The sequence below is a fragment of the Geospiza fortis genome, unplaced genomic scaffold (genome assembly GCF_000277835.1).
Source record: "Geospiza fortis unplaced genomic scaffold, GeoFor_1.0 scaffold72, whole genome shotgun sequence".
NCBI lineage: Eukaryota > Metazoa > Chordata > Aves > Passeriformes > Thraupidae > Geospiza > Geospiza fortis.
The window spans coordinates 1,909,305-1,931,717 of record NW_005054338.1 but is presented as its reverse complement, the minus strand read 5'-3'; the positions used below and the strand labels follow the sequence as shown (position 1 = coordinate 1,931,717).

The window sequence follows — 22,413 nt, the reverse complement described above, 5'->3', positions numbered from 1 at the left end:
ATAATTTGATGGAAGCATGCACAGGCAGTGAATTACAAGGGATTCAGTGGCCAGACAAGTTAAATATACACATCTTCCAAGAAACGATGGAGCAAATATTGACTGAATAGTTAAATGATATCTAGTGATGTTATGGCACTGGATTCCAGCTCTGTGTTACCTTCCACAGGCTCAGGTTTAGTTGGAAAAATGCAACATAACAAATATCATGCCACGCAAGTAACAATGCAAATGCTGAATACAATTTTCAGACTAGTGGGAGTTGTGCTAAATGTGGCAAAGATTATTAAAGTCAGGCAAGGTTTGAAGTTGTACATGGAGAAGGTTTCAGAGGAGTCTTTCCTGCCCATCTCTGCAGTGGAGAGAACAATCTGCAGCTCTCCTTTTGTTTTTAATAGGAAGAAGATGTGTGCAAAACTAGTGAATTTGGCAGGAGGAAAGCAAAACACAAAATTAACAGCAAAATTTGTCAAAAGACAAATTAACTGATTTTTTTCAACAGACATTCACTGCCAAAGCAACAACCCAGGAACCTTCCTGGTGCAAATGTAGGGGCTGATTCCACGGCCCAAAGAAGCACCTGCAGCTATCAAGATGAAGATGTGGCCTGGATCATTTCTGGATGGAGCTGCTCTTTTTTTGTGTTCTAGCTAAAACAGAATCCAATCCACCCATTTAATAACAAATATTTTTCTATGAGGAACCAAAGTGAAGGGGAGAAATTCAGACTGATTTATGTTCTTTCTGCCTGTAAACAATACAGATTTTTAGCTGAGACTGTACCTACTTGAAAGGTGATAATTCTGTTTCTCTTGTTTGTGTTTTAGAGGCCACAGTTGAAGACATGAAGATTTTTTTTCATGTAGTTAAATCACTATAAGGAGTTTTCAAGCCTGAAACTTCCAGATGACCTTAATTTACCTGTCAGATAAAAATGTCAAATGATAGACAAGAATAATTGTAAAATGTGAATTTGTTAAAAACTGACAGAGAGGCTGGTAAGGCAAAATGATGGAAATATTTATACACAGACTTATCACATACAGCTAAAAGGTTCCACAAAAAACTATTTAGGCAGGGAGAAGACAGTAATCAGGGACTCTCAATACCTAGAATTTTTACAGCATTTTACCATTCTAAATTAAATTCTATATGCCTCTCAACCTCTCTGCTCTTTTCTCATTTCTCCAGCTTTCTCTGATGGTGAAGTTGTAAATACTAAGAGCATTATTTGTTTCTGTTGTGCATGGTCTTGAATATTTTTTGTCACTTCCTGGTTTTCCTTTCCAATTTTTTCTGTGTATATTGGTCTACGACCCTGTGTTTCTCCTCAGAACTTCGTGGTTATGCAAGACAGAAAAACACATTTTATAAAATAACTTTGTCAGGTTGCAAAGCCAAGCAAGTTCCTGCAACTTCATTTCATCCCTTTGAGTGTACATATGAGAGTGCTGTATCTAATCATAGAAGTACACAGCATTTTTTCCCAGAATCTCATGTTGGACAATATGGCCAATATTCCTATAGATAAAATCAGTATTTTGTTGTCTCTACACTGTCCAGGGCACCTGAACTTTATCAAAAAACATAAGCAGAGCTAAGGGAGCTTAGCACCCCTCTAACTGGGCTGACTGCTTAGTCTGGTTCTATTTTTCATTCTGTCTACCTGTCTGCTAAGTGAGTTCACTTGGACAGAAAGCACTTAAAAATGAGTAGTTAAGACAAGAAAAAGGGAGAATTTATGACTTATCCAAGATGTTTCAGTAGTATATTGCAATGTTTCGGTGGCAAAACTCTTCAAGCACATTTTACCTGCTACTGATGTGATTAGTCCAAGTGCTTTTAAATTGCAGCATGGATTATATATGCACCCAGGAGCTTATATCCAGATAAACTCCTCACTGCCATTGCTCTTCATGCTTAACTCACGCTATATGCCTGAAATGATGCTTGGAGTTTCTAATGGCATTGTTCCAGCTTCCTTGTTCGACACCATGACCAGAAATCCCTTCCGCATCCAGCCTGGTGTCAGTTCTGCCCCTACAATTCACTTTTTACATCCATGCCTTGTTTCACCTTCTCTCTACCTTCTTCATCCAAATGTATGGAGGAGGACGCTGCACCTTCCCTCCCCTCTGGGCTGAAAGGAAATACTCTGAGGATTCCTCTTTTCCTCACTGGGCACACTGGAAAAAATGGTGCAGAAGTTTTATTCACAGTGCAAGAGGCTGAAAACCAGAGAGAATCTTTCAGCTCTGCTCTTTCTTTGAGCAAATTTCTCCAAAACATTTTACAAGTTGGTGTATTTGGTATGAAAGAGCTGGAAGCCCTAATGACAGCTCACTTCTGTCTCTCAGCTACATCCCTTGGCTACTTCAATTTGACATCAATCAGGCATCAGACCCTCCAGCAGACTGAAAGATAAAAAAGTGACAGAAAGACAGCCAGACTGATAACAGTGAGCAGCTGTAAGACAGATAAGTGTGGACAGTGAGCACTGGAGCTCTAATAGACAGGAACAGGCTGTCAGGGGGATTTACAAGGCATTTTAAACAACAGTGCTTAAGAACCATAGGTAAGAAAAACACAAAGTCTCACTAGGGCAGCCTTTACATTTTCACAAGTGCAAATGTATTTCCTGTGCAGTTCCTGTGATACAGTGAGCTGATGTCAAAGGGGAAATGGGAAGACAAAGGTGAACTTAAAAGGGACTGTCACTAGCATAAGAATGTAAAACTTTTTGGTGTCTACTCACTTGAAAAGCTCTCTTCCAAGTGTTTTCCCCTAATATCCACTTCCTGGCCAGTGGACACATGGAAAGCCTGTGCAGGCAATTTGGCATTTGAATGAGGATGTTGCTCTTGTGTAGGAAATGCAGAGGAAAAGTGAAGTCTGGGTTTTCTGCACACATGCAGTGCTGCAATCAGATAGACTAAAACCAAATGTGAAGAACAAATGGCTGAAAGAATTAAACACAGCAAGGAAATCATTAAAGACTAAATGAGACATTCATTTAGTATCCAGAGCTGACTAATACTGAATAAACAGTAGAACGTGGCAGAGGTGGGGAGAGATCCAATAAGAAGTTCCTAAATATGAGATATGTGTCATCTGATTTGTTTTGTTTCAACAAGGAATTCAATTTACTATTGTCAAAACATTAAAAATCATAAAAAATCCAAGAAAATTCCATTTTGCATTGGTAATGCAATAGATTCTCTAAAAATCCTTAGGATAGCTCCTCTGTCATGGCATGAACCAGAGCATGTGCTTAAACCAGTAATGGACCTGCACTGGAATCAATGATTCAGGACCCTTTTCTTGAGCTTTGGAGTTCTGGAAAGAATGGAGTCACATCTAGTGGCAAACCCAAAATAGCTTGATTTGAGGATGAAAAGTTAGAGATAGATTTTGTGGATGTAGGAAGAGGGAGAAGAATGTGAAAATTCAGCAGAATTTTCTGGCAATACACAAAAATGACCACCTGAGACTATGGCAAAGAAATTAAAGTTATTGATCCATCAAGACTGCTATTTCAGCCAATTATTTTTTCACAGTCTTCAACTTTATAAAACACCTAATCAGGTATTCCATTAGCATTTCTGAAATGTTTAGGGTTTTATTGTTAATAATTTAAAGTATACAAAGTCTGCATTGCTTTTGGATTAAATATCCTAATGTGCTCATATTTATTACTCTGTTCAGCCCAAGCACAAGTACACAGTGCATAAATGCTACTTTGTCCCTTAGGTCCCTTCCAGAACAAGCCAACCATTCCACTTGCAGATTATTTTTTCCTAATGATGAGAAGGCCAAGAAGGAAAATACCCTTGGTTTTAGAACAAGACCTGTTTTGGCATGAAAACTGCCTAAAAGCTGTAAATTGTCCAATATTTTAAAAATTCCTCTGCGCAAAAGGACCTCTGAGGTAATGCAAATGAAGAACTTCTCTAGGAAAAAAGAAAAGGTTTGAATCATTAATTAAAAAAAGAACCCAACAAAACCAATAAACCAAAAAGGTATTCCAAAACCAGCTGGTTAGAAGAGAGGGGAAAAACAAAACCAGAGTGGTTACAGTCAGAGATTAAAGCACCTCTGCCCTAGGAAAAATGTTTTTCTTAATTGTCAGAACACATTTTATTCTCTGTTAGGAAGGAGCAGAGTGTTTCTGTGGTGACTCAGATAGCTGGTAATTCTGACAGATAAAAGCAGGAGCTACAAGTGAGGTTTATGCTCCAGTTTAAAGCCCCAGCACTGGCAGCTGTGTGTGTGCTGGAGTGTATGAAAACCTGCCAGCTTTGCTACGAGTGTTTTGCCTGTAAGGTGCTGAAACAGAGACTGAATAAAATGGCAACAAGAAACACAGTCACAAGTGGTGGTTGCTGTGCTTTGGAAAGGTTTCACATTTCCCAGGTGCAGCTTCTGAGCTTCAAAAGGGAAAAAACGCCTGTTAGCATCCATTCATCCATCCTTACTTCCTTGAGGAGAATTTTCCTGACTATCCTAGGTAACTCCATTTCCTATCAAAAAGAAAATACAAATTTCACTCTTTTGGATGCTCCACTTGTTTGTCTTTGCAGCAGGGAGAAGAGTTCACAGCAGAGCTCCCCAGGCTGTGGCTGCCTCAGTCTGTGGGTCAGTAAGTGAGGGTGCTTCCCAAAAAACACACCAGCATTAATAACTAACTTCTTCCACTACTGCTGCAGATTTGCTCTTCTCTCTCCCTCATGTACCACCTTTAGCAATCCCACCAAAATGTTTTAGTGTTCCTGGTAATGATGTATCTGTTTTATCCTTCATAACTTTATAACTGAAGTGACACAGGTAGTGTTTCACCCAGTACATCAGAGAAGGCAGAACACTGTCCTGCCAAAGGACAGTGTGTTTTAGGACGTTGATATACACAAGTCACAGCTGATGAACCATTAATTTTTTATAATTAGGCTATTAAATAAAAACCTTAATTTTTGATTGCTTGCTTTAGCACCATCTATTAACAAATTCTGTCAACATTCAAGCAGGGTAAATGGAGTAACCTTGGATGTTTTCCTGCAGCAGGTCTGGGAATTCTTCTCTACTGTAACATGTTCAATTGGCAGGGAGCTGAAGGATCTTACAATCTAAGGTTGATTAAAGAGGATTTTTATCAAACATAGGACTTAAAATATTTTTTGTTATTTTCATGAGACTGTTGGTTGATAAATTCTCTTTTCACAACACAGACCCTTAAAACACTCTATTCTTCCCAACCTTCCCATGAAAATGCTACTTTTGAGTTAATTCAAATCTAATTGAAAGTCCACAAAAAGTAATTGCAAAAGTGGAATTTTCACCAAGTGACTTGTTTCTAGTGAGAAGGGTTGGAGACAATTGTAATCGGCCTAATATTATTTGCTATCTTTCAGAAAAATTGAGAAGAATGTATATTAAAAAAACCAGAACATTTTCAGCTGAGCTGCACGCTGCCAGAATAGTAAATGATGAAGAGAGATTCCTACACAGCTGGACTAGGACTGGTTTGTAAGACAGATGCAGGCCAGCAAGGGCAAATTAACATTTATGGGTACTGACAGAACCAAGCAGCCCAAATCTCAATGCAACTCTCCCAAATCTCTCTGTGTACATGTTACTCAGTATCTTGAAAAACTGACAAAACCATTGCTGTATTCTATTTATTCAGCTATGTGAAACCAGGTACTAGTTTAGCCAGCAAGTACTTAGACATAGAAGTAAAAGAAATCAGAATTATTGAGAGATAAACTGTGTTAGGTCTGTTTATGGCATCATAAACAGATTTATTTTTCCAGTGTATTTCAGTATCAGGTTCAGCTTTGATGTTATACTCAAAAAGGATGTTAAAATTAAGCTTACCATGCAACCATCTGCATCAGTGCAGTGAGAAGGAGAGATGGGGCCAGGATGGAGTAAGGGAATGTCACCCCCAGGAGATTCCCTCAATATCAATGAGGGAAATGTCACTGGAGCCACAGTCTTCCTGATTTAGATGGGCAAGTGACATTTTCACAATGTGAAACCTCATAGAGGTGTAAATACCATTTTCTTTTTACATGAATTAAGCCTTGTATTTATTGCACCAGAAGATACAGACAAGATCTACTGAAATTCTTGAAAGCACCCAAGTACTCAACTCCTATTCAAACCAATTGGCTTAAGTACCCAGCAAATTTTAAAAAGTCCAATTAGGCATTAAGCACTTGGAAATCTATCCCTGATTGATTTTTGAAATAGAAGTTAAGAAGCAATAAAAATGGAACACAAATCCCCAGGTGCTCTTAGAAGCACTTACATAGTTCTGAGTCTGTACATTAGCTTAAACAACTTGAATTCTAAAACACTAATGAAAAACATGGTATACATAATTGGCTAATTAAAGTCATTTAATTAATGAGTGTTTTAATGTTGCATCTACTACACTAATTTCCCCTCAAATACATATAAATACCTTTTTCTATGTTTCTTTGAACATGGAGGGCAACACATAACAAATATAAAATTGTTCAGAGCATGAACATCACACATGAAGCCTTTTTGCATATTTTGTAGGAATAGGAAGACTTCTTGCTTCTTAGTGCCAAATTTAGAATGTTTACTTGTTGATGGAAATGCATATAAATTTTTCAGGTTTTTTTTTGTGGAGTCTGGGAGCACTGACAACTACAGGGTGAAGAGTCCATCACTGGGAGCTTGTGTGAAGCTGCTGGACTTAGGGAAAGCCTGACTAAGGGTATTTCTAGATGTCAAGATGCAGGACTTCTATAAGGAAAGAAAGGATCAGAGAATGCTAGAGCATCTTAGCTTGGAAGGGACCCACAAAGAAATTTTATGGAAGAGAACATTCTTTCAGCTGCAGCATTGGGCTAACATGTCTATGTGTTGTTATAAATCCAGAACTGTGAGTCTGAGGCTTGTTTTTTATCACTGAGCACTGTTCATTTTGTGATAAACAAGTGGTATGGGTTCAGGCATTCAGACTCCCAATGTCTCATTGATTTAGAATTAGATGCTACTTCTGTTGTATTTATTTTTTTTCCCTTCAGTGAAACTTACTTTCATCTCCCGTTTCAAATTCAAACTTCTGGCTATAGCCGCTGTATCCTGCTGCCGTCCTGACTCTGATATGAAATATATACTTGGTGGCTGGCTTGAGACCTGTGATGATAACACTTGGAGCCTTGGACCTTGTGGAGGAATAGCTGAGCTGCTCATGCTCCTGAGGGACAAAAGAGGGAAGAAATGATATCAAGTTGAGTTGAACAATCTTTGCAAAAATGATATAACAGAACTGAAGCTTCGTATTCTTCTCATGAATGCAAAATATGTTTATAAAAGGAGGTGCAGGTATGGATTTCTGTATTTTGGTTCTGTGCTATAGTCAGAATGTATGATATGGCCTTGACTTTTAGATTTAATTTTTTTTTTGTCTTTAACCCTGCATACAGACATGTTTTTGTGACTTGGGTTAGCAACCAACCCAACCATAGTCAAACCAGCATGAATTACTACAAGACTACATTCACAGAAGAATGGCAACTAGAATGGAAGCTCATTATTTTTGCACAATGAACAAACTAGGAGGTCAGGAAACACTACCAAGCTGCAAAATAAAGATGTGGGAGTATTCAAACACCCGCTACTCACTTCTACCCGCAGGTAGTGCCAAAATGCCGGCGCTATCCGTGGGTAGACCTGTGGGTAAAAGAAAATAGGAATTAACTTTTTCTTTAAAGCCTGTCAACTTTGAGCATGGTTCAACTGCTTCACTGCTGCTGAGCTCAATGTCTCTTTCCAGGTAGCTGTAATGTAGTCATACATGAAATTCACTTTGAAACTCTGTAAGGAGAAATACTCTGTGCAAAAGTCCTCTGTTAATCTTCTGGCAGTCAATCCCAGGCAGCTGCTGAGAATTCCTGAGTCTCACAGAGATCCCTGAGAATTATGGGCTCTGGGAATTACCACTGCAGACCAGCTGCTCCAGTATGGAGACCAGAAACATCAATTTCTGTGCTTTAACTGAGTGCTGCTTTGCTAGACAGGTCTTGGATGATGCTTTTACATGAGAGGATGACCCAGAAGAAGAACATTTATTCCCTGTCATTAGTTACTTGATAAACCAGGAATCTGTAATATTTTATGTGCTGCCTTAAGGCTAGGTTTGCTCCCTTGGAGCACGATTTGTCTCCAAACTGAGCAGGGATGTCCTTGGCATGTGCTTAACAGTCCAACTGTGACACCCACAGGGCACCATACAGGTTTATTATACCATGCAGTGATATTAGAGCAGGTGTAAGTTATTCAAAGGGTGCTTTCAGCCTGTTCAGAAGGAACTCTAGTTCACAGAAGAGATATAACCAGGAGAGGATTAGGTTTCAGTCAGATTCTGTTGGACTTTAAACCTCTTCTCAGCAATATGCACTTTTTATATAAAAACAACAGTATTTATAAAACACTCTGAGTTAACTTCAGCCATGCATAACAAATCCCATTAGCACAGGGCAGCAGGTGGATCACTATTTCCCCACTAGGAATACAGGGAGATGGTTGAGAAAACCAGATTAAAAAACAAACACACAGAAGCAACCTCATGATTCTGTTAAGGGAAGGAGCAGGAGGAAGGCAATAATGATCCATATTAAAAATAACTGCATTTAACTTGCACTTCAAACAGTGGAAATAATTTGAGAAAATACAGTAAGAGGAAGTATTGATTTTTTTCTACAATCTGTTACCAAAATTTGAAGCTGTGAGGAGCATGTATTTAAATTGAAATAGTAGGATAAAATGTACATGTAATCTTATGGATGGAGACTATAATTAATACACCATCTAATTACTTCTTTAAATATAAGACTTCTCCCAATTACTTGAAATGTTGTAACCTCACTTTGATCAGGTATAGTGGATGTTAGACATGCTTTAATGCATTTCAGAAAACACCTATTTTTTTCTGACAGAAAGCCTACTTGTTTGAGTGATAGGTGCTTTTTTTTCTGATTAAGTTTACACAACTTCCAGTGAAGGAAGGATCTTGGAAATCTTCACTGCAGATTATGTAAACAGCAAAGGTTTGTTTTATACAGGTATTAGCATGATTCTGTCATGGCTCATAGATGGGCAGTGACTTTATACTTTGGAATGCTCTGGAATTTTTTATTTAGACTCTGTAAGCCAAGGAAGAGACCAGCACCTAAGGGATTTCACTGTACACTGTAGTAGATGCAAGCTGTTTCTTTTCCCTAGACTACCTTACTGCTTGAAATCAAGTCCTAGCATTTAACAATGTACTGCTTCTTCTGACCTGCTGGAGAGATTGCAGAAAAAACTGATGGGAAATAAGCTCTTTAAGAGGAGGATGGAAACTGAAATTAAAAAAAAAAGTAAATCAGTGGAGATTCCCCAAGATCTAATGACAATATTTACTCCCTGAAGCCTGCAGAAAAAAGCCAGCAGCAGCAAAAATTTGGAATGACTTTTGGAAAAGAATCTGAGAAAGACTGTTTCTTTTCCAAATTGTTTCTTTTCCAGTTTGTTTCCAAAATGACTTTTGGAAAAGAAACAATCAAATATATGTTATTACAGGCTAAGTACTGCTTGTGTAAAACACACATTTGGGATACACTGCCTGCATAGCCTGGGGTGTGGACAGGCAGGCAGCAAATATAATTCATTATTTCTAGTTGGTCAAAGACAATGAGCGTGACAAGGGCTGTGATGGTGACATTTAATCAACAAAATGGGTTCCTCAGCCTCCTGAGGGGCATCCATCACTGCCTGTCCCTTCTGGAAGGTATTCTGGCCACCTCCAGGTATTGTCTGGCTTGTTGGTTCCTCACCACCTGCCTGGGTTTGCAGGAAGCCCTGAAGGATCCCTTCTCCATGCCCTCCCCTGTCCTTTCTTTCTGCAGCCTCTCATGCCATCCATCCCAGAGACTGAAAAATGATGTCTGGGAGTGCACAACCTTAAAAGTAATAGTGCTGTCATATGGGGAAGGGGGCAAGATTTGTTACTGCGTGTGAAATAGTGGAAAGGGAACCTGTCACCTTGGTTTGAGAACAAGCTTCAGGAGCTTGAGGAAAAATTTCCTCAAACTCAAGACAAAATGATTCATAGCAGGAAACTTCCCAGGGCTGGAATGTTTTGCACAAAGAATTCAGCCTTTTAGGACTGGATTCATACAGAGAATTCTCCAAAGAGTGGATGCTTTGCCATTATTCCATTCTCTTGATAACTGATCTGCAGCCTACCTGGAAAGCCAGAGCTTTCCACAGAAATGCATGGAGGTGGCTCTCAAGGCTGGCCACTCCTTCTGCCATGATCTTTCCCAGGAAGGCTGAAGATGGACTCAGAACAAAAAAACCCAAACAATTCTAGTCTGCACAGAAGTATGGGATGCTTTGTATTATTCTTGCTATAGACCATGTGCCCTCACTTCTGCAGGGATTCTGTGTTCAAGAAGTCAATTTTAAACTGAAGGACCTAACTGTACTTCTTGAATGTTAGTGCATGCTTTTCCCAGATCCTGCTTTCATGTTGTGGCAAAATACAGATATATATAGGCTCACTTATCATGCACCCTATTTTCCATCTAAAGGAAGCATGATTTTGTGTGCTAGAAGGATCTATCTCTAGGGATAGATTTCTGACCTAGACACTGACAGGGCCAGAATCAATGGAAAAGGCGAAGGACTACATTTATTCTGTACTTGATAACTGCAGACTGCAAAATCTGCAAAATAAAACATAAGTTTAACTGATATGGCTGTACCTCCTCCTATGACACATAAGAAGTAAGATAATATATAGATGGCTGCTATGTACAGTCCAGCATTCGCAAGAAGGGACACAAGAAATGCTCTGATGCTTTACATCAGTATCAGAGCAGCATTTGTGATCTTAAGGTGGCAAAGGACTCACAAGAAGCAGCTCTGAGAACACAGGGGCTGAGGGGTTAAACATGAGTACAAGGAGTCTATCTAATATAATATACTCATATAACTATGAGACACAATCTGATATGAGGAAATTCATAAGACCTCTTCCATAGCCTACTGCAAATTTATCTTGGTGAAAATCTGTAATTAAAACATAAATATAACACAAATGAAAGCTATGCCAATGTTATTACACAATATAATACTAACTCTATGACTACCTATCCAAGTTAAACAGAATTATATTATGAACTTTGAAAATGCTATCTCTGTTTCTAAGGAAATTGTATTTTTCTTATTGTTTGTGTGATTCTACTTGTAAATGGAGTCTGTTCTGATTATGAGGGACAGCGTTCCCAAATACATGACAGTTTACTCTGTGCATGAACAGGAAAACCTTTCAGAATCAAATTCTTTCCTGCAGCCACCTCTGCCTATCTGGATCTGTATCTATCCTAACTTTATACTTGGCTTTACAGATAAGGCATCTTTTCACATCTAAAGAGACAGACTGGCTGAGTGGAAGGCACAATGGTGCTAATGGTCTAAGACTAGACAACCTCATTTAACGGAGTAGCACCATCAGAGAATAAATATTAATGAAATGCTTTCTGCTTCTGCAGTGCAGCAGAGTAGCAGTCAATATCCGGATGTTCTATTATTGCGATGATTAGCACCATTTTTTCTCTTAAAAGAAAGGGAGTTCTGCCAAAAACATTAACAATTTTAAATAAATAGATGACTATATTGAATAGATAAACTATCACATGCCACACCTGTGTGAAAAAATTGCTCTCTAATTTTATCCCCACCTTAGTACAGAGGAAAAGAGCACAGAAATGAAAACTTTGTGGACACATATAAGAAAAATATTGATAGATGCTAATCAAAATGTGATGACCTTTAATCACTTTAGACTCCTATGGCAATCAAAGTGTGCACATACTGATGTTATAGGTGAGAAAAAGATTATTTATCTCAAAATCTTTAGTGCAAAAAAAAAATCAATTGAAATTAAAGCTGAAATGCTGAATTTTGCTTGTAGTGCTGCAATAACCTTTAAAAGATTAACTTTACCAGTAAAGCACTGATAAAATCCTGGCACTTTCAGGCATACAATATTTGTCACCATTAATATTTGAGTGGCTGAAAGAGACATGGCTCTAATAAAAATAGTATCAGTCTTTATCAATTTAAAAAGATAACCAAATGTAATTTGCTATGATTTAGAATATATAATGGGAGCTATATACTCTTATTCTAGCTTATTTTATGAATGACAATGGAGGTATTCAGCTCATTGAGTGTCACGAGTAACAAAATTCTTCTTAAACAGACCCTAGGGAAAGGGATTTCCACCTTCTGCCAGCTAAAAGAGACTTATTGTACCCACAACTTTCAAGTGTGTGTGTGCAGAAAGAATCCAGGGAGAGTAACTGAATTTACTATCAGCTGTTTGCAAACACATTTTCTAGTCTGTATCTATTGTCCTGCAACATGAAAATTCTGTATTAAGCCACATAATCCTGCCTGGCCTTTTCAGAGCACGGTTATTTAACTGAAAGAAGAACTAATAGAGATTAAATCTATATACCACAGGGACCAGGTCTTCATGCTGTACACTGAAGCACAATGTCAAAGCTGAGTAAGTACCACATTAAAGTAAAGAAGATTTGGAGTTTCATGATTCAGGTGCTATAAATGTTTAAATAAAAGCACCAATAATAAAAAGGAATTTTTTATGAGACCATTTGGTCACATCTTTCCTCTTTCCTAGATACATCAGTCTGAGGAACACACATAATGTGACCTACAGAGGAAGCATCATTATTTTAAAGGAATGACCACAATTCTGGAAGACAGCAATGCTTACTGATCATAGCTCTAGTCCAGGGTGCGATGCAATCTCCAAATTCTTCCTTACTTTATGCTGGCACTCCATAGTTACCTGAACTTTAATGCTGTGCTACCCATTAGGATAATACAGTAGTTAATTATTAGGTATAGTCATTGATTGATTAATCAGTTCAAATAGAATCTATTAAAGACAAATAACATCAAACTGTGGAGTTTGTACTTACTCTCTGTGATGAATAAAAACAGAATCGCCACAGCTTCTAATTTATGGAAACTGCTTCTGATTTATAGAGCCTATACTCCTCTCACAACTAATTTTCCCCCAATGATTCTCAAAAAGTATTTTCTTTCTTTACAATAAAATATTTTCATAATACAATTTCTGAATGCCTGTTGCCTCTAGTCATAGCACCTTTGTCACCTTACACAGATTGTTGTATATAAGGACTAATTACACTGAAAGCAATAAAATTAACTACACCTACGGAACTTGGTGTCTGCCTTTGAAAGTTTCTTCATATTTACTAATTCGTGTGAGATTTTCTCCTAGAAAACTATTTTGACCTACAGAACATCAATTAACAGAAATGCTGGCAGAAGATTTTAGAAGATACTAAAATATTCAAAAATGTGCTTCTAACATTAATTACTGATTACAATCTGATCAACAGGATTAGGTAAATTTGTAATGCAACATTGAGTGGTAGGAAAAAAATTACAATAAGAGAACTAGAAGTAAAAGAAACTATTAAGATTCTTTAAAAAACACTCTTCCTAAAAACCCCTGTACCTCTGGTTTTCAGCTGAACAACAAACTTGAAATAAATTTAGAAAAGTGATTGCAAAGATCTGAGGACCAATCTAAACAAAGCAGAAAACTGTGGCAGCAAAAAATCAGGGCCAGATAGAAAATTGCCAATGGCTCTAGTGTCTGCTTCAGAGAAGAAATCTGCAGCACTCAAAGGCATCAGCCCCTTCAGGCTGTAACCCTGTCCCTTCCCTCCTTGGCCTCCCTCCTGATTAATCTGAGATGTAACAGTCTGGGGAGCTGAAACACTCAAGTGTCCTTTACCTGTTTGGCCATTCAATATTTTATATTTTGATTGCCTGTCAGTCAGCTCATCACTTCTTCCATACATAAAAGTGAAGTTGTCAACATGAAAAGGGGAAGAACAGATAACCAACCATAAAGAAAATACAGAAAGGTCAAACCCCAGACAAAATGCATTTTAATTGGATTATATACTTGGAAAGGCAGAAATGAGTTGATGTGAGGTGAACCATGAAAAGCAGAAAATTAAATGAGGAGAGAGATGAGGACAGGGAGGCTCTAAAACAATGTTAAAATTCTCACCAGCACAGGGAGGTGAGGGCTGGGCAGAGCAAAAACTGTGTGGTTCACATGCTGGGCCAAATGGGACTGCCAGGTGTGAAGGCAGCAGGCAGGAGAGAGCTGATTGTCCCAACAAGGAGATCAAAATGAAATAAAAACAAGCCTTAAGTAAGGGATGGAACAGGGTGCAATCCAGCATATTACAAAGGCCGCTGGAGAACATGCCTGGGTTGTCAGATGAGCAAAGATATTAAATCTTTCTGGCAGTAATAAGTTACTCTGATAATGGTTGTTTTGAATTAAAAATATTTACCAGTGAAAACCTCTGCACCAGCACCTCCAGAAGTCTCTCTAACTTCTGCATATAAAAGCACCAGCTTCTTCAGCTGCCTTGAAGATTTTTCTTATCTTTTCACTCATTTTAAGTTTCTTTTCCAGTTGGAAAGCAGCAGGAAGCTACTGCAAGCATGAACTAAATTTCTAAGGTAAAAACTTCAAGTAGTACCCAAAATTCACCTTAGGACAGTAAAGCACAGTTTCTCCTGGAATACCTAATGGTAAGGTTTACTTCATAGTGATGTAATAAACCTGCTGACAAATACAGTGCAACAGGAAACAGAAGCAATCCTGAAAATTTGCAGATGGGAAAATTTCTTTGCTGTGAAACAAGCCCAGAGAACTATGGATATAGAGCAGGCTGATTCCCAAGTCATTCCTTTGGTGTATGAGGTTCATGGTTCACAATTCTGAATGAGGTCCTGGCGCCACTGCAGGTTCCTTCTCCCCATTCTTACCCCTAATGCTCCCCCAGAGCCCAGCAATCTGCAGATCAGTGGCTTTCTGAATTAACTAAATTTACTTCATTGTGTTTTACAGCTCATGGACTTTTCTTCCAGGAATTTCCTTTATTATTCCTTCAACCAAATTTGCTTGTGGCCTCCAAAACATCCCTAGGCAACAAGTTTAATTACAAACTGTGCTTAAAAAAACTGTGGAGATTTTTTTTAAATCCACTTTCTGAAAATTTATTGAATATACTTTAATTTCTTGTCTACAAGAAATAGTGAATAATAATCAATGTCAGTAATATGCTCAGCCAATTTAAAAATATCTGTGTATATCATAGAAACAGTACTTCTAGTTACAGATGGGAAGTAGGTCACTGGATAATGAAATATTTAAATTGAAAATGCAATACCCTGGAAGAAAGAGAATAAAAAGGGACAACTCGTGTGATGTGAAAAAAGTCACAGTCCAAACACCTGAAGGTCTCCAAGTTGCTGAGCCATGGGGCAGGCGATGTTCTCACACCCAGCATTACCAGCACAGGTAACATCACAGCTGTGCACACAGAACTGCTGTGGCAGAACTCAAAATTGTGGTGATGCTATTTCCTACTGAAGTGTGAAGGCAACTGAAATGCAGAGAAGCATCTTACAAGGGAAGTGGAATTTCAATACAAGAGCAATCATCCAATTCTTCAGAAGAGTTCTACAGTGAGGTGACTTGCTACAGTACAGAGCAGCCAGCACTCTACTTTAACAACCCCCCAGCAAAAACCACTATAAAATAAACACAAAAAAGTCCCCTAACAAAAAACAAAAACACACAAAAAAAACCCCCAAAAAAACCCCAACAACCCTTCTCCCTTCCCCCCACAAAAATCCCAACAGCCCACAACATATGTTCAAAGCTGTGAAAATCAAATTATTCTACCAATCCAAAAATATAGTACAGCACTGAGTCAGCTACACAGAACTCAGCTCTAATAGTGCTGCTGACAAATTGCCTTAATTCACTTCATTTCAGAATCCCTACAATATTCACAGGCAGATAGGGCCAGGATTTGGATTAGGGCTTCCTTTCAGTGCTGAATATTTTTTCAGGTTTGTAACACCTTGCTGGGAAATTTCAGCTCCTGTGGGATGCTTGCAGCTCTACAAACACCCTCGTAAAAACCACATTCTGTACTAAAACCATATTCTGTACTAAAAACCTCTTGTGGAATCATGCCTTTATAACTCCTTTCTAAGATGTGTTGCAGCCTTTTAGGATGTTAGGACATGCAGACTCCCTGGGCTTATTTTAGGATTGGTTTCAGCTTAGCTTGAATCTTCTACATAAATAACTTTTAATATTAGAAGAGCAGACTAATGCAGAATTTTCTCTTTTCATTTGCTACTGAATGTTTCCTGCCTGGCAAATCCAGAAAAGATCCTTATCGATATACAACAGCTTGAAAACAAATTCAGTGGTATTAATAAAGCTATCACATTTATTTAAGTAAGCAAAATATCTACTGTTATAGACTGAATTGATTCAGATTGCTATTCACATTTTCTATTCTGGAAAAAAAATGACTGAAGTCATTAAGATTCATTTCAGACCATATGAATGTTAAATGGTAACAAGTCTTTCATATGCTAACTGTGAATGCGTGTCTTTGGGACAAATACTTCCCTTTTCAAAGAAAATTGGGATTTATAAGCATAGAATAATGTTGACAATATTAAGATAGATTCCAACCATCCAAGAAAAATCAATTTTGGAAGAAGAATTTTCACCCTAAAACACAAAATCTGACACTAACTAATGTTTGACTTTAATCAGTGCAATGCAAATAATAAATCAGAGGCAAGAGGGAACCTGCTGATCTCTATATAGAGATTGTGTATTGCTTTTCATTATGCAAGTCTCTCCAGATATAAACATATAATAGCTATCAAAGTCACTGAAATATCACATTCTTGGTGTATTTGTGAGCACATGCAAAAATCTTTTTGTGTCTCAATGCAGGCAAACAGCAAACATCTATCTTGTAATGCTAACTCAGAAGGGCTGAATTCACCTCTGGTGTCATGGCTGTAGTGCAGAACTTAGCAATACATCAACAATAAATACAGCATATTCCTTAAGTTTATGTTCTCTTCAAACACCTCGGTGAGTTAATGGGGTGTAAAGCAAAAACAGCAATCTTATTTTCCAATTAATTGAACATGAATTTCAAGGGCAAAGTAAACAAACCAGCAAGTAAACCAAAAAGCTGATTTTGCACTTTCAAAACTGACACAGCAAGTTTTTGCTCAATTTTTTTGGGAAGTGCCCATTTCTGATGTAGCTAACTTGAGCAGAAATATCTGGTGGTGGTAAAAACAACAAGAAAAAATCTGAAAAAATGTTAACGAAATTCACAGATGGATGTCAATACCTTTTTAAAAAGAGCTGCTCCAGCCACTTAAGAATTTTGTTAATATAATATGAATACAGGTATATGCATGAAAACCAGGTAGTTTTTACAAGGTCATTGCAAATACAAGATGCATCAACCTGGTGAAGTTCCTAGAGCAACATAAATGTGTTTATGAGCAGCAGGTGAATTCCTGCAAAAGACTCTAAAGCTATTAACAGCTCGGTAAGGAGTACATAATAACAGGTTGTTAACTCAGCCATCCCAACAAGCACATCAAGAAAGGGCACTTTGAAACTATTAATGCAAACACATTAAAAAACTCAAAAGAAAAGGAGAGAATTCCAAGATTTTGCTTGTTTCAATCAATCAAATAAATATTTGTGGGTTTATTCGGGGACAAACCTAACAAAACTACATGGGAGTTACTGAATGAGGTCCAACTTTTATGAATTCAAGGTGGCTGATGGAATTATTAATTTAAATTAAAAGCTCCTCTAATGTCTATTTTGATTCCAACAACTACATCCCCACACCAAACCCACAGCTTTGTTTTAGTACATAGTAAAGTGATTATACTGATATTAAACAGGAAAGTAGTGGTTTAGTGCATTAAAATGGAGAGGCTCTGCCTAAAGGAGCTTCCTCTTTGCCTTTGGATATTTCTCCCTTCTCCCAGAATGACTGCTCTGGGGACACTGCTACTTAATAAAAGAGAGGCTGCTAATATTACACAGTCAGTGGCTTCATTTAATGTGAAAAGGAGACCATTCAAAGAGGAAAACTAATATCCTGTCCTTTTCTGTGCTTAAAGTACAACTGAAATGCACTCTTAGAAAAAAGAGAGAGAAAAAAAATGAACTTTTTTTGTTTTACTCTCCAAAATGATTCACACCTTGGCACCTCTCCAGGTATCTCTTGAATGCATTGAATATTGCAGGAAGAAACTGTAAATGAAACAATATCTGAACACTTTTTCATTTAGACAAAGATATAAACTCATGTCTCAAGGTATGTATCTTGATTTAATCTGTGAATCCGCCTTTATGGCTGCAAATCAACAATTTATGAACAGTGAGTCATCTGTGTAGTACAAAAATCACTGTGCTAGCTTCAGTTTTTAAGAGTTTGGGCTCACAGATGATTTTTTGGAATTTTAAAGCTACTTTGTATTTTAAGAGAGTCTAAATGAAACATTCTGACTGGTTTTAGAGATCTGGTGAGGTAGATATTGTATTTAATTTATAAATAAGGAAATCACTTTCATTTAGATGACCATCATTTGGCAGGTATGCTTATTATATTTAGGTCATTGTTCACAAAACTTGCCTTTTTTTTTTTAAAAATCTGTGAAACTTTCAAACCCAAAGTTTGACTCCTGAATGGGTGTTAAAGTATCTGCAGGAACTCCAACTCTATTATCATATGCAACTAAAATTTACTGCACCTAAACTCAAAGGTGAACACACTGCAGGCAGTTGATAATAACAGAAACAACAAAAATAAAATGCTTTGGGAGTACATTCTCTACTTTGCTAATTCAGATTAAACATGTTCAACTCCTTACCACTTCCTTTTGTGCAACTGATACATCATCTCTGATGAGACAGCATTTCTTTTTTACAGTATGTTCATCAAAATAATCTAAATATTGCCTTAGCTGAAACTTTCTGCTCTCTAAAACAGCTGCTTCTGATTTTTGACCCCACCTAAACACATACTTAAGATTAACACTGATTCCTGACGTTAACATTACTACTACTACTACTATTATTATTATTGTTATTATTACTACTACTGTGTCAGTGCACAATTCTGAAAACTATTTTTCCTGAGGTTCAAAGGCTTTAGAGGATAGAAAAAAAACATTTAATAATTCCTTTTATTTGCAACCAATCTTTGTCATCAATGGATTTAGCTTTCTTAGCTTTATTTGAGGTATGGAACTAGTTGTGTTTGTTGTCTTGTAATAGTTTGCATACCTCCTATGCTTATTCCTATGCCCTTGAAAGCATTTGAAAGCCACTTATACAAAACCATTAATACACTTTTTCTGCATTTGTGCAGCTCTTCTAGCAGTTACTGGAATAAGCACTGTACATGAAATTTTCCTTGGAGAAAATGGTATTGGCTGCAGGCAAGAACACAAGATCAGCAGAGATTTAAGTATGGGTTTTTTTTTTAATTTCAAATCCACCAGGCTTGCTTAAACAGCATTATACTTCTCACTGAGAGTTTCTGGTTTAGCAGGAACAGCAGCAATACCTCTATAGGCTACTTTATTATGAAATACAAAAGTTCAGAAGCTGTTTCTAAATAATTGACAACAATGATTAGCAGACAAGCCAAACCAGGCATCTAATAGAGGTCTAGCTTAGAACTTTGATAAACCCTTTGCTGCAGGTAATTGATATTTAGATGCCAGATTTCTTTTTCTCCTATATAGTAATTACATTGGTGTCATTAATAATGGCTGCTGCGAGGTCCTTAGGTTCTTTCCTGCAAGGCAAAAATTATATCTGGTCAGAGAGTCTGGTAATTAGTCACTCTCATTTTCAACAGTTCTGAAACCTATTTTTTCCCCTCTTTTTAGAATCTGAGGCTTTTTCATTTTTTCCCTTGGGAAACTGGGTTAATAACAGCAGAACAGAAAAACTGAGAAGCTTGTTTAACACCATTTACTATGCTAAAATAAGCTAGGAGATTTCATTTTAATGATTATATCCCAAAGCACATTTGTAGTGATTATTTTTTAAAAACATTCAGCAGACATGGTTCGTTTCCCAGGAGCTACAAAGGGCTGAGAATGCCTGAGGTGCTGCTCAGAGCCCTGGTGCCTCCCTGTGACATGCTATGAACAAACACTAAGAGCTGCCTAAACCTGTCCAAAAGCTCTTGTACATCCTAAATATACAGCACTTTTGTTTTGATGAGAATTGTTGAAAATGTAATGAAAATGTATTATTGCATGAGTCCTACGTTTCTTGATTCCAGTCATATCACAAACATTTTACTCGCAGGCAGCAGATTGCTATTTATGCCTTAAATAATTTGAACAATTTGAAAAATATTACAGAAGAAAACTGTCCATTAAAAAAAATTATTAGCATGAAGCTAAAAATTCCCCAGTTGATCCTTTGAAGCAAACAGCTTTTTATACTGCGTATACTCAATACATGGCCAGATACCTGAAGTGCTCAGCCTCTTATCCCTACTGTTGTCACTCTGTACCTGTTCCCCAATCCCATCACTGATGTTGACTTTAAAACTTTGCAACAGAGATAGCAACAATAAAGGAACATGCCCAGAAGAAAGAGCCAGCACACGCCAAGAACCCAGCCACACCAGTACCAAACAAACCCCTCTGGCCATGGATAATGTCACACAGCCCCCAGGCTCCCTTCAGCTTCATGCCCCTGGCAGCTGCTGCATATATGGTTCTTCAGGATATAAAACTCTACCATAAAAGAAAAATCTGAACCAAAAAAGTAAGAGCTGGTGCTTAAAGGAAACAGGGGAGTTGTAACAGCCATGTCTGGATGGAGAGGTTTGGCTGTTTAAGTAGTAGGGAGGTTGAGGGTCAATGAACTTCACACATGCAGACCTCACAGAAAGGTAGAGAAATTTATAAAAGAAATGGCTGATTTTACTGCACATTTCAAAATTCCACCCAGAAATTCTGAGGACTGAATATGATCCACATGAGATGGCTTCTTATGAGAAATGTCCTTATTTTATCTACTAAGAACATGTTTGGCTCCTGTTCACTGAGGCTGATCCCAGCCCATAGTCAAGCAGGGTCAGGTTAATTAATGTGAAATCATAATGCAATATCTCCTTGGCTGGACAAGACACAGAGGAACATCTGGTGTCCTCTAAACCAGGATGAGTCTCATGGTGTTTATAATTTTCCATATTAATTCTTATAAAAATAATTCTGTCATTCAAAACATTATGCACTGAGAGTCTTAAATTTTCTCATTATTCCTATCATGTAATTTACCTAAAGGTCTGTCACTCAAATTCAAGATGTCTCATTTTAATTCATATTAATGGTTACTCAAAGAAATAGCAGTCTTTGGTTTAATATTAGATTTTAAGACTGCACATCATTTCTTGTATAAGTTAAGTGAAGACAGCTGTAGACTGATAGAAAAATTAACAAGGTCATGCTGCTTTGTAATTCTTTAAATCTGGTATTTTCCTCTATCATCTCTCTGCCTCATCAGTTCTTCATCTCTTTTTCAAATCTCATTGGAAAACTAATTTCCCCCTTGCCTCTGCTGCTCAGTTATTTTCTCACTTCTATTTATTAATTCAATTCTAAATAATACTGGGATGAAGGAGAAGTCCTGCATATCTGATGTCCTACATATCCTGTCCACTCACTGTTCTATGGAGGTGGGTTAATTTTTTTAATGTGAAAACTGCCTGTGAACTGCAAATTGAATCTCCCAACAAAATGAAGTATTTTGGCAAAGGGATTTGGCTTTAAATTTCATCAAAAGACAAGAAAGCAAAGAAATATCAGCCCTCTCCTCCAAATCCTGATTCTAAAGATATTCTCTGCTTTCTCTATTTAGAGATTTCACTGCAATGCCTCGGGTTACTGCTTGGGTACATTCCATTAAAATCTCTTCTCTACAGACAGGCTTCCTTAGCTAATTATATGTTATCTTGTGTGTAACAGGAAATGTAATCCAGCTGCTGTGCTTGGGCCACGTGGGAGAACAAATAACAACTTAATACAGTTGCTGATACGTGCACAGCTTGGTATGCCTAATACAGGTCTTAGGGAACATTAATTTTTGATGATTAACTTTCTGGGTTTGGATGGAAAGGGGAGGAATAAGTGTTTTCCAGTTCAGCTGCACAACCTGGAGTGCAGCTGGTGAGGTTTATATCCACTGTGTGCTGTGTTCCCTTTCCCACGAGGGAATTCCTACAGAAGGAGGAATTGTCATTACAAGGCTCTAACAAGGCCCCACTCCTTCATCTGCCTCAAACATGAAACACTTTCAATGAGAGGTAAAGAGATTATGATGCCCTGGAATCTTGCAAATAGTGCAAGCTTTGGTCAGTGTCT

At 37.6% G+C, this 22,413-nt stretch overlaps 1 protein-coding gene across 1 annotated transcript in view; it reads right to left on the bottom strand.

The window, feature by feature from the left end:
• Window positions 1-22,413, bottom strand: part of EPHA6 (EPH receptor A6) — a 334,811-nt gene that overhangs the window by 86,550 nt on the left and 225,848 nt on the right. The window contains exon 6 of the mRNA XM_014307568.2: window positions 7,069-7,231. Within this exon, the coding sequence (XP_014163043.1) occupies window positions 7,069-7,231 (163 nt within the window). The remainder of the gene's footprint in view (window positions 1-7,068; window positions 7,232-22,413) is intronic.